General features: G+C 54.4%; 4 protein-coding genes across 4 annotated transcripts; 3 read left to right on the top strand and 1 right to left on the bottom strand.

The window, feature by feature from the left end:
• The first annotated feature begins 676 nt into the window (after positions 1-676).
• Positions 677-2,365, top strand: BO86DRAFT_386848 (uncharacterized protein). The gene has a single exon (XM_025671437.1). The coding sequence runs from the start codon at positions 767-769 to the stop codon at positions 2,201-2,203; it is 1,437 nt and encodes a 478-aa protein (XP_025530662.1). The 5' UTR covers positions 677-766; the 3' UTR covers positions 2,204-2,365.
• Positions 2,366-2,454: 89 nt separating this feature from the next.
• On the bottom strand, positions 2,455-4,555 carry BO86DRAFT_333022 (purine-cytosine permease family protein). Its single transcript, XM_025668799.1, has 4 exons — positions 3,957-4,555; positions 3,790-3,900; positions 3,620-3,732; positions 2,455-3,566 (listed from the first exon to the last, which is right to left on the bottom strand). The coding sequence occupies exons 1-4, from the start codon at positions 4,320-4,322 to the stop codon at positions 2,660-2,662; spliced, it is 1,497 nt and encodes a 498-aa protein (XP_025530661.1). The 5' UTR covers positions 4,323-4,555; the 3' UTR covers positions 2,455-2,659.
• Positions 4,556-6,754: 2,199 nt separating this feature from the next.
• Positions 6,755-8,208, top strand: BO86DRAFT_441721 (uncharacterized protein; the record flags this gene model as incomplete). The annotated part of the gene is made up of 6 exons (XM_025676277.1): positions 6,755-6,846; positions 6,949-6,971; positions 7,040-7,176; positions 7,239-7,300; positions 7,456-7,660; positions 7,726-8,208. The coding sequence occupies 6 exons, from the start codon at positions 6,755-6,757 to the stop codon at positions 8,206-8,208; spliced, it is 1,002 nt and encodes a 333-aa protein (XP_025530660.1).
• A 1,654-nt stretch (positions 8,209-9,862) lies between these two features.
• On the top strand, positions 9,863-12,029 carry BO86DRAFT_407687 (multidomain presynaptic cytomatrix related protein). The gene is made up of 7 exons (XM_025674293.1): positions 9,863-10,103; positions 10,156-10,231; positions 10,291-10,300; positions 10,360-10,550; positions 10,602-10,655; positions 10,725-11,426; positions 11,484-12,029. The coding sequence occupies exons 1-7, from the start codon at positions 10,014-10,016 to the stop codon at positions 11,600-11,602; spliced, it is 1,242 nt and encodes a 413-aa protein (XP_025530659.1). The 5' UTR covers positions 9,863-10,013; the 3' UTR covers positions 11,603-12,029.
• The last annotated feature ends 10 nt before the right edge of the window (positions 12,030-12,039 follow it).

Genomic DNA, 12,039 nt, shown 5'->3' with positions numbered 1-12,039 from the left:
TCTACTTTAATCAAACAGCTACTCTTGTGCCATCGTTTCTTCAAGCTCAATCAAACTCAACTCAATTCTAGCTTCTCCTTTTGTCGAGTCAGCTAGGAGACTCATTTTAGAAATGCATTCGAAAGTGTGCATGTCTGCTCGTCTGCATTTCCCAAACTCCAGAATCCCCTCTGCTGGTCTAACGCTGGTCTTTAAGACTCAGCTCTCTTTTACCTGCAGCTCGTTTGTTCAATGCTCCCGTAAGTAACCAGTCCATTAAACAGGGCTCTGCCAATGGATCCGTCAATGGACCCACCAGTCCAGAAGTGCGTGCGAAAGAACGGCTGTGCAATCGTTATCTTATCGCCTCCCCTCGCCGTCATGTCTGATCAAGGCAAGGATGTACAGTAGACATGCTATCTCCAATGCATCATTGACAGCCCAGGAACGAGACAATCGTCACTCTATACTATCCTTAGTCCCTGTCAGTACGCTCCAACTAACGAGAGAATTATAAAATGGCGACATTTCGAATGACATGACTCATCCGCCGCAAGCCTTCTGTGCCCCGTCCACCAGGCAGAAACCCCCCGTCCGATGGCAACCTGGAACTAAGCAACCATCCTAGTTGATTTGCGGGGTTATTTAGACCCCGACTGGAAGCATCCAACATCCATCTTCTTCCAGCACTTCTCATAAATTCTTCATCCGCACACTCCAACCACCCGAGTCACTAGCTGCAAATGCCCCTAGCTGTTCCTAGAAAATAACAGCACAGAACAGAACAATGAACACCCTCCCCCCGGCCCAACGCCGCCCGCGCCGCCGCCGCGGCAACCCCCGCTGCGGCCCCATGCCCCCGCGCCGCATCTCGCCCTCCTCCTACCGGATCCCCCAAGACCTGACCCCATCCCTCCCCGCCGTCAACCAATCCGCCTGCCCACTATTCACGCACATCCCCGCCGAGATCCGCAACAAGATCTACTACTACACCCTCGAGTCGTCCTCCTCCTCAGAAACCCCCTCCGATACTGCAGCCACCTACGCCCAGCAAGCCCTCTACTACCGCCCGGGCTTCAAGGCCCCGAAGCGGATCTCGACCTCCCTCCTGCAAACCTGCCAGCAGATCTACGGCGAGGCCTCGCTCCTCCCGCCGGCCATCAACCGCCACACCTTCTGGTGCCACCGCCCGCCGCCGCACGTCCGCCACGCCGCCTCCCCGGCCGACTACTTCGCGCGCATGACCCCCAAGCAGCGCGGCGCCGTGCAGGAGCTGCACTTCTTCACGCAGCAGTTCTTCCTCGAGGACTCGTGGGCGCAGGTGTGGACGTCGGTCCGGGAGAATGAGGCCTGGCAGGCGCAGATGCGCAAGGGGAAGCGGAAGCTGGAGGAGGCGCGGGAGACGCATTCTGCCGGTGACGGCAGTGAGAACGGCGGTATGAGTCAGGAAAATGAGGTGGAAGGCCGGGAGAGCAAACGACGCGCCGGTCCACCGCCGCCGCCGCCGCCGCCGCCGAGGCTGGGGCTGGACCCCGACGAGACCTCGGATGTCGGGGCCCTGGCCCCCAAGAGGATGACCATCACGCTCAGGCATACGGACTGGTGGTTCTGGGAGGATAACGAGCCGCTGGGGATCGATCCGTTCCGGCCGGGGAGGACGAGGGCGGATGAGATGGGGGTTCTTCCGCGGCGGCCGTTGACGGCTTGGGAAGAGGGCAGGGTGTGGGGGAATCAGTTCAAGCTGCTGCCCAGTCTGGAGGAGTTGGTGATTGAGTTTGAGACGGTGATGCGGAAGAGGGACCAGCTGGATGCGATTGTGCAGATGGCGCGGGACTGGCGGTTTCCGGTGGTGGTGGAGGATGAGGAAAACGGGGAGAAGGTGTTTCTGGTGGCGGAGGAAGGGTCGCGGCGGGCGTATACGTGGATCGGGGCCAAGGAGGAGATCTTGCGGAATGTGGTCATGGGGGCTGCGGGCAGGAATAGGCAGCAGGAGGGAGGTGGTGCTGCGGGCGATGCTGCGGTCAAGCCGCCTCCGAGGCTGGTGCCGTTCGATGCGGAGAAGGAGTTCAAGACCGCTGCGGCTGCGAGCCAGCACCAGGAAGGCGAGGGAGACACTCTTACTGCTGAGCAGGGTGCGCCGAAGAAGAACGAGGACTTTGATCCGGCGACGGAGGAGAAGTTCTACGTGGTCTTTCTGACGTGGCGGAGGCAGCGGATCAATTGACCTTGACGTCGGATAGGCTTGATTGCAACGACTGTTTATCTGGCTGGCTATGCCCTTCGGTCACGATTCCAGTCGATTTGTTTCATATGATGTTGATAATATGTAGTTCATAATGACCCCAGCACATATTAAGATTCAACAGCAGTTGCGACTCATCTATCATTGAGATTATCTTTCTTTCAAACATTACTTAGGCATCTAATAACATGTAGCGATACATAACTCCATAACACATGCACAGCCGTAGATGTCAGGGGCCCAGCCCTGTCTGGGTCATGTAACCGTCAGGTCTAATGCTCCCCAGCGCCTTCGCTTCGCTTCACAGGCCGCAGGGTCCAACAGGGGACCTTCATCCCACCCTCCACTTCAGGTCAACAACACCTAACAAAGAAGAAAACCATATCACAGAACCTTTGGTTTACTAGCTCGATACGACCGCCTCAGAGGAAGCAGACCTCACCGGCCAAACTTCTTCAACTCCAGGTACCGCAGCGGCGGGTAGACGAGCATAGCCCACGCGCAACCGACCCAGATACCCAGATCGGCGCCGTCGGAGCCCACCATCGCGGCGATGGGGCCGACATACCAGACCTGGTCCATGCAGACGATGGCGCCGGCCCAGCCGATGAGGAAGGCGGCCAGGGCGGCGAGGCCGAGGGGCAGCTTGGCGCGGTCGGCCCAGGCGTCCCAGTCGAAGCCGCCGCGGACACGGCGGAAGAGCAGGTGCTCTTCGAGCGCGATGGTCAGGTAGATGGTGACCCAGTAGCCCATGAGGGCGAGGAAGTTCTCGAAGATGTCGTAGAGGTGGTCGCGGCCGCCGAGGGCGCACGCGGTGTAGATGATCGTGCTGACGCAGGCGAGCGACCAGCGCGGCAGCCGCGCCAGGTGCCGCCCCATGATCTGGAAGCCCAGCGTCGCCGAGTACGTCCCGGGGATGTTGTTGGAGATCAGCCCCAGCGCGATGATCACCCCCAGGAACTTGCCGAACCCGCCTAGCCCGTCGTAGCCGGCTAGGATCAGCGCCCCCGAGGACGTGTCGTAGGCCTCCGCCCACGCCGGGTTTGTGAGGGTGCCCGAGGCGAGGCCCACGCCCATCAGGTTCGCGAAGGTCAGGGACAGGCCCAGGCCGAAGAGGACGGACACGAAGGTCTTCCACTTGGAGGTCGTCGGGGGGAAGTAGACGAAGAAGTCGGCGCCCGCGGGCGCCCACGCGACCGAGCTCGAGAGGCACAGCGAGAAGAAGGTCAGCCGGTCCGCGCTCAGGGTCGCCGTGTTGCCGCTCGACACGAGCGAGGTGTCGAATTTGGGGCCGGCGCAGCCGACCAGCACGAACATGGCGACCAGTTGTGGCGCCCAGGCCCATCTGTGGTGGTCAGTATGGTTTCGGGGTCGGGGAATTGGAAGAGGTAAGCTTACCGTTCGTAGGCGTGGAACGGCTTCATACCGAATACGACGACCAACCAGGTGATGATGGCGACAATGATGATGCCAACGACGACAGTCATCTTCCCATCGGCCACCGCAGCCAACTGTCGTGATATTAGCAGGAGTCCCCGGCTGCCGCAAGCAGAAGGGGGCAGACTCACGATCTGACCACCGACCAAACAGTCGATCATTCCATACCCAAGCATAATGATGATGTTCAACAGACAGGCGATCTTGCTGGGATAATAGCCCATGAAGTATCTCGCAACGACCTAGAACGCCACCCGTCAGCACTTTCATCGATACGATATAAGTCATCATCACCCACCATCGTCCGATTGCCACTTTGCGGTCCAAAGGTCGCCATGTATGCCACCCCCGCAGCCCCCAAGAAAGACCCAAATGTGGCACAGAGGGCCGAGTCCACAAAGCTCAGCGAGTATCCCAACGGGCCGTACATGCCGACGGCGACGTTGTTCGCCGTGATGCTGGTCGAGAACCACAGAACGCCCATTTTGAGATAGTCGGCCGTCGTCACGGAACTATGCCGTTCCGTCTCAGGCACTCTCTCGATACCTCGCTTCTCGAGCAGCTTGAGAGTGAATTTTGAAAATTTGTTGGTCTCTGCTGAAGAGGAGGGGGCAGAGAGCGAAGCTCTCATGGCCTTCTCTTCGTCCTGCATGGAAGCGGCCATGCTGAGGTCAGTCTGCTTGGGCTGGAGAGTTTGGCAGAAGCCTTGAGTTGTTGCTCTCGAGCAAGGTGGTAGTGGCGATTCCCGAGAGAGCCACGGCCGTAGATAAGATTAATTAGGTCGAGATTTGAGCTGGCCCAGCCTGCATGACGGGGAGAAGGAACAAAAGAAGAAGAAAAAAACTCTCAAGATGCAGTTCGGAGGGGATATGATACCCTGCTTATAGAGCTAACGAGTTATCAGCCAATCCTCTAATCATGTAGCGACGGAGATAGTCTTCCTCTTCCATCGCCAAGCCGGTTAAGTTCAAAATTGATGGGAAGTAATTTATCATCTTGGCAGTCTGGATTTTTCTTTTTTTCTTTTCCGCCTGGAACTTTTGTCGGCCGGGAGTCCGGGACAAGGGGCCACTCAATGCTTGGGTGGGCTTAGCAATGCTTAGCAAATTGGCCTAAGAACTAACTTAACTAACTTTGGCCTCCCGTTGCTGACCCATGGAAAGTGTGCCTGCCATCTGCTCCCTGCTCCCTGCAGACATCAACCCCTCGTGGTTTAAACTTCTTTGCTAGCCCGGTCTGGCTGCCTGCCACTCTCTAGCTTATCCCCCGTTTCAGCATTCTGCACAGCACAGGTTCGGGGGTGGACAGGGGTGCGGTTGTTCTTTTCTTCTGCTCTGCTGCAGGTGTGATTTAGTTCAGACGCGAAGAGGGACGCTAAGACCCAGATGGGCCAAGAGGCCGGTAGGTACTCGACGTAGTGTAGGTACTAGATGAGTAGTCTGCAGATGCCGTTCCGATATCAGCTGCTGCCAGCTTTGTTGAGATCGCAATGATTCAAGTCACGTTTATGGCATGACAGTAGGTGGACCTTGAAGACTACTACCTAGTAGGCTCTGCAAGTCTCCAATAGCACACCATCGACTGGTTAGCCTGGTTGAACCCACCACAATCCGATGTAACGCCAGCACGGTCGGAGCAGATGCCTATCAAGTACTGTACGTAGCTTGCAGTTTCTCCCCTCCCTACTACTGCTGGTAGAACAACAGAAATGTACCGTACTGTACTGTTACTGTATGGTGCCAGCACGTGCCCCGCTTGACCGGGAGGTTTACCCGCCCTTCCGTCTGCTCCAGTCGCTCTCCGTCCTGGTTCCTTTCTACCTCTCCTTGGCTATCATTGGCCCTTCCACCCAGTCCGTTCGTTGCCACGGTCAAAAGTCATCTCCACGTTGGCAGACTAGTCGCATGCTAAGATACCATACTCCATCGCACCTTTCCCCATTGCATGAGTCAAAGTTTGCTCTAGACCGACAGCCCGCATCGATACCCGGCCCAAATCAAGAGACAGGAGGTCCTCCGCCTATCATTGGTGTCACAGATACCATGCCAAAGCGATACACCGTGGCAGAACCCAGGCTGCAGCTGTTGCTAGTTGACTACGGTACTAGTCGGCCTCGTGCAGGGCCTTGAAGAGACGAACTACAAACTGCGACTTGTCACAAAACTTCCAATCAGCTTCTAGTCTCTCAAAAGATTAGCCGGCTTCCTGCAGTCTTATGATTGCCGTTCCACGTTGTGGTGGAGGAGGAACACGCAGCTACCCAATTTACGTCCAAATGAATTCCACTCGAGGTCGCCCGTTCTCCATCATGACTCGTGGACGTCGGCGGAGAACAAAGGACAGGCCACTACTGCAGCCCACATCCGATGAACCTATGAAGACGGTCAGTCCAAAACGAAGGACTTGTAGTGGGTATGGACCTGCACCGTGGTGCTTCTGGGAAATAATGATCGGATCGTCACGATGCATCTCCTGAGTCCTGACATAGCCAGCTGCCTGGTGGATCTTGGGGTCTAGGTAAGGAGAACCCCGAGCTCCTTCGTAACACGATCACGGATGATCAGTCGACCCTACCTAGTATATGGGTTCCGAAGCGTCGAACAGCTGGGGTGCGGCATAAGTTGTGCGTGTCAGCATGCATGTCATTGTTAGTCAGTCTCCTCCACAAAACGTGTCTGGTGTGCGAATTCCAAATACGGTTCCACCGAGGGCTCTTGCTGATTCAGGGGCGAGTTGAGCTAAAGGCTGGCAACGGCAGCCCATCGTGTCAGAAATTGAAGTCCAGCAGAATTAGATCCTGTCGGTACTTGACCAGGGAGGGCTACCTGCACGCTCATCGACGCTGATTCGCCGCCACTCCGGCCGTACATGGCATGCCACTTACCAGAAGAGCGGATGAAGGATGTACTAAGTAGATTGGAATCCTGCAGCGGCCAGCCAATTCTGCAGTCGGAAGTGGGTCGAACTTGTGTAAGCACCTTATACCCCCCCGACTTCTTACGTCTCGGTCTCCCTTTTCATAAGAAGTTACTGCCTAGCATTTCTCCCAAACTGAGTATCTGACTATGCTATTCTCCTAAAGCCCTCGTTGTAATAATGGCCAGTGATGGCGGTGGCTCTGCGCATGATCTGGTGGTCACCACCTGGGTGATGTACAGCATCGCAATGCTGTTGTTTGTCGTGCGATTGTATGTATCAGATGCTGACTCGGTGTTTCTGGTTGGTAATTGCTAATCTGTCCTCCAGATATGGGCGATGGCTCAGAATGCGCTGGGTGTTTCAGGTCGAAGATTACCTTATGTTTGCGGCTGTGGTAAGTTTGCTTGCAGAGTCTGTATGGCCCGACGCTGAGTCAGTGTTCGGACTAGGCGTTCTATACAGCATTTGCCGTCACCAACATCAAGATTGCGGAGGGAGGAGGAAGCAATCTATACAAGCCTGGAGAATATGCAACATTCACCGCCGCTGAGATCGCTGCCAGGGTCAAAGGATCCAAGATCGAGTTTGCTTCGGAAAATGTATGGCACAGGCTTCCACCATGGTACACTTGTATAGTGAGACCTAACGCAGCATGATACAGTGCCAGCTCTGCACGATCTACTTACTGAAGGCTTGTATGCTGATGGTCTACTTCCGACTCACGTAAGTGAGCTTTCCATCGACTTCGAGCGAGAACGTGTGCCTGACGAGAATAACCACAGCAAAAATCTATGGCAAAATCGAGTGGTGACGGCTTGCGCTATATACACGTTGTGCGGATGGATCAGCTCAGAGCTGGTACTGTTCCTCGAGTGCAGGCCTTACTTGTCGGGCTACTGGACCCTACCTCCTCCGAACGAAATCTGCTCGACTTACCGTATTTACGAAGCTGTGCAAGCAGCTATGAACATCAGTTCCGACGTCGCGATTCTTTGTGTCATGCTTCCGATGTTTGCCCGCGCGCAGATGGCGTGGAAGACTAAGCTGCCGGTCATCGTTGTCTTCTCAATGGGCATCGTCGTGGTACGTCCGGCCTGAACCTTACGTCGCCCTGCGGACTTGTGGCTGATTCTTTGACTTGCGTACAGCTTGCCTGTGCTATCACTTCCAAATATTTCACCTTTCGGGATATCTACGACACCAGCTATCAGTTCTGGTACCTGCGAGAGGCCTCCATCGGCATGTACGTCACGAACCTGCCTTTCGTCTGGTCTCTGGCGAGATCGACAATCTCCTTCCTCAAGTCGAGCAACTATGTCGGTCAAGGCAACTACAACGACCCGAGATACGGGACAAATCCACATACCAACGAGACTCGTTCCAGACCAGGAAACGGCACGCGTTCCACGCGACATTTTGCGAGCATTTACGAGTCCCGTGCGGTCCGTACAGAGATACTATCACCGTCGGAGAGCGAGGAGAATATCATTGAGATGGGTGGGATGGGCCGAAGCGTGACCCAATCGGCCGGGTCATCGCAGGAGAGTGGGAATCGTGGATGGCCCCAATCGGACGGCCATGATGACCAGTTCATCCGGAAAACCACGGAGATAGTCATTCAGAAGAACTGATCGGCTATCCTGGAGCGCATGCTTGGGATGTATGTACTGCGCAAGGCTAGGAAATGTGTGAGCGAAACAGCTCGGCAATGATCAGAGCAACCGTGGCATAAATATCCAGCACAATGACAAGACTTGCACATCTAATGCAGTCTCTTTCAGCTGTCTATCTCCACTACAACTATCAGCTTAACCGGTAGAAGAGACCATCGCTTCGGTCGAGTCCACACAGTGCTCGCCTATTTCTCCGATCATCCATGCTGCCTCGTCCCACGCCCGTTTACGAAGAGGCATGGCCAGATGGAATCAGATGCGTTAGCAGTCCTTAAGGAGTAGATGCAGTGATCAGCGACCATATTATCCTGGAGTGTCAAAATGTTATTAATATTATTGGAAGTCCCACAGTGGTAAGCCGAAAGAAGGGAGTACGTCAGCCTGCGAGAGGCTAGCTGGCACTTGGTGGGTTAGCCGAGATCGAGATTTTTCGATCTTGCGCGCCGCGATTACGACGATGATCTTGGCACAGATCGAACGATGCTGACTCCTTCTATGACTTTACTACCTAATGCTTGGAAAGAATCTCTCTAACACCTCACTGTAATGGCAATGAATGGGTTGCTTGAGAAAGCTCTTCATAGGCTGCTCCAAGCCATAGACCGGGTCGCATACACCACATCCGAGATCCCAAGGTGGAGTGAACCATACTTTTGCATGTGGGCTGGCGAGCTTATTCTGTCCTGCATGACTGTATGACGCTTTCTGCCATGTGCTACAAGATCCTTACTCGAAGTATTTAGCAGCTACTTTTCTACGAGTGGTACCAGCACAAGCTGCAATACCCCCGCTAGAGAACATATTCTAAGGTCTTCATTCCTACGAATGGACGCATAGCGCACGCGGCATCGCGACCTGCTACAATAAGGGATTGATCTTCCCAAAATGTCCACTGCCCACCTGTCTTGTGGAGCTAGGAGATTCCCACTTATCTGGCACTAGCAGGTTTCAGATGTCTATAATGGCTGGGGCCTTTGCTAACTTGCTGAGGGGGGAATGGAATAAGTCAGTTGGGCTACTAGATATATTTATGATATCGTCTGAAAGGGATTGCTTTGCTGAGTTGATGGTCAAGGCCTATATTTTGTTGTGGATGAGATACCATTCTTTAGATGAACTGAGTTTGTCTTCGTTTATGTAATGGGACCGGTCGAGTTGAAGATATATAGATCTGATATCTACTCGGGAAAACCCTCTCCGATCACACATACAGCAGGGTTGATGTAGCCAGGTGGTTAAATGCACAGGTTATCGACAAAATAATGTGTGGGAGCAAGTGGCTCTTTTTTAAGCTGTATATTTATCGAGTGGAGGTTTATGCCTTATTTCTTTGGCGTTCATTCCTCTATGTCCGTAGAGAATAAAGCTACCACAGAGAGCCATTCAATGTCATCCGAGTTCAGTATCAAGTTGCATTAAATGCTAGCATCTGGTTCGATGACTGGAATTGTCAATTGAAGAAAAGATGTGCAGGTGTCCAGCTAGAAGCCAGGCTCCCAGGCTGCCTTTAAAGGTGCACCGCCACGTGTGTGGCAGCCGAGCACGGCCACGATATGATGCAGCCCAAAACATCCCGTGTGGCGCGCCTCCGTCACTCCACCGCTTTCATCACCATCATCAAGAGGCTTCCTTATCTTTCATATGCTCAACGGTAGTGGGTCAAGGTTGCTGTTGCCATATTAGGCTTCATTCAAAGCTATCATTTGCACCCTGATCATCTGGGTTAAACCAAGGAAGAAAATACCCCAAGGGCGGTCGCTACAATGACCTCTCTGTCACACTCCGGAGACACCAAGTTCACCGTCTTTATCCGCCTGCCATGCTCCCGGGGGGAGTTTGTGGATCCTCCCCCGGTACTTGTTTAGCCTATTTCATTGGAAGTAGAGCACATACTGACTTCAGTAGATGGAATGGAATGCAGCTAAGGACCAGGCTCTCTGGGATATCCTTTCGCGGCCCTCGAAAGGCGATGATCTAGATTGTAGGTCCTCTATGGAACCTCCACCCCATACTAAGTACAACAACGGCTAATGGACCCAGGGAAGGCATTGTACCGGCACACAACACCCCTCAGTAGCCCCATACATGCTGACCCTTGTCTGGCCACAGAGCAGATCACTTCGAAGTCACACTTCAGTTCTTACTTCAGCAGGCAGCATGGCTGTACGACCGTCAGCTGTCGCAAGTGCGCGCGCAAATGCGCAAAGTGCCGACCACGCAGTCGACATCTACATCGCCGGCGCCCGGCTCGATATCCGGTAGCACTGCCCTCGGTCAAGCTAAGGCTGCCGCAAGCAATGGTATGGAGCTCTCATTGGCTCGATTTGGTTTTGTTTGCTAACTGCGTAAAGCTCCGAGAGCCCCCAGTCGCTTGGCGCAGCAGAAGGAGTCCCTGCCACAACGAGGTAAGCTTCATAGCTTGAAGTATTGGATGTTAGACTTGTCACTGGAAGCCTGGTGCTGAGGAGAAGCAGCTCCGATCCCTAGACGCACAAGCTCGACGACAACCATAAATCAACTGAAGTCTGCTCGAGAGCCATTGCGCAACGAACCACCGGTTTCCGAGCCAAAAGAGCTAAGCCGCGAGGCTCATGCTCCACGGCCATCCGCCACGCGACGAGATCCTCCGATTCCCAAGTCACCCACTCTCGAGGAGGAAGACCTGACATCCAGCTCGTCCGAGTCCGAGTCTGGGGAGGACGAGCGAATGGACAGCCGACGGGGACTCAGATTCAGACCATTTGGCAAATTCTCGACGTATAAGCCAGGATTGCGGGATGATGAGGAAGAGGACGACGATTCACCGGCTTTTCTTCCCCTATCCTCCGGTGCAGCCCATACCCCCCACCATCCCTCAGGCTCGGATCTTCATGCCACGCTACGATTGAACGAGGAGGACGTACCTACAGTCTCCAATCGACGCCCCGCCGAACAACATCATGCAGTCAGAAAGTCTCCTACCGCGGATTCATCCACGAGCTCTGTCAGCTCCGGAGTCCCAGTGACGCATTCCGCGACCGATCGCCGACGACATATGCACCAAAGCGGCGGCCCTTTGAGCCCTCGTCGCGCCGCCGAGCTAACCCCCTTCAGTCCGCGGCGGTCGATTGCATCTGCGGGTCGAGAGACCAGCGATGGGACGCCTAGTATGGGAAGTAGCTTTAGTGACCTGGATGGTAAGTTTTGTTCGTTCACGTATTCTGGGTGCATGCTGAACTTTTGCCCATCTACAGATGCCAGCGTCACGCAGTCGGCGCTCGAAGAGGCTCTTATGAGCAATATGCAGCATGGCGGAATGGCAAGCCGCATGAGCACTTTTAGCCAGGCCTTGCGAAGTCGCTATCTGCCTTGAATAGGGACTTTGATCTCACTGTTCTTTTCTTTTCTCAGTGTCTACACCGGATGATTTTCTCAAGCAAAGGGCGTATCGACAGATTGGATGTACTCAAATCTACCAATGTTTCTTCGTATACCTCTAAATGCACCATGATCACTTTCGGTCCCTTGACTACCATGTACAGTACGACTCATCTCAATTGGCTGTCCGATCATGACAAGTGTCATTTCAAGTCGTTGAAGCCGGTTTCCCACCCACAGGAGATTCCTCGTCTGTTCTCCGGGGTACTCAGTACAATCACCGTGCTTATCTCCGCCAGGCTTGAGCTTAAATCCTGCAGAACCCGGGGGCTTATCGCAACCTGCTCGGATCGGGACTAGCGCTGTCAGCACGACGGAGATAAGACCCAGGAGCTTGCCAGCTTTCTTTGGCTCGACAAACCTCAAGACCCT

The sequence above is a fragment of the Aspergillus japonicus genome (genome assembly GCF_003184785.1).
Source record: "Aspergillus japonicus CBS 114.51 unplaced genomic scaffold BO86scaffold_8, whole genome shotgun sequence".
Taxonomy (NCBI): domain Eukaryota; kingdom Fungi; phylum Ascomycota; class Eurotiomycetes; order Eurotiales; family Aspergillaceae; genus Aspergillus; species Aspergillus japonicus.
The sequence above is the reverse complement of the archived record's forward strand: the minus strand, read 5'-3'. Positions and strand labels throughout refer to the sequence as shown.

Coding starts and splice junctions, on each gene's coding strand:
- BO86DRAFT_333022 (XM_025668799.1), bottom strand. CDS start 4,322: ATGGCCGCTTCCATGCAGGACGAAGAGAAGGCCATGAGAGCTTCGCTC. Junction 3,733..3,789: donor GTTTGGTCGGTGGTCAGATC/GTGAGTCTGCCC, acceptor ATATCACGACAG/TTGGCTGCGGTGGCCGATGG. Junction 3,567..3,619: donor CCGTTCCACGCCTACGAACG/GTAAGCTTACCT, acceptor TGACCACCACAG/ATGGGCCTGGGCGCCACAAC.
- BO86DRAFT_386848 (XM_025671437.1), top strand. CDS start 767: ATGAACACCCTCCCCCCGGCCCAACGCCGCCCGCGCCGCCGCCGCGGC.
- BO86DRAFT_407687 (XM_025674293.1), top strand. CDS start 10,014: ATGACCTCTCTGTCACACTCCGGAGACACCAAGTTCACCGTCTTTATC. Junction 10,104..10,155: donor AGTTTGTGGATCCTCCCCCG/GTACTTGTTTAG, acceptor TGACTTCAGTAG/ATGGAATGGAATGCAGCTAA. Junction 11,427..11,483: donor TAGCTTTAGTGACCTGGATG/GTAAGTTTTGTT, acceptor GCCCATCTACAG/ATGCCAGCGTCACGCAGTCG.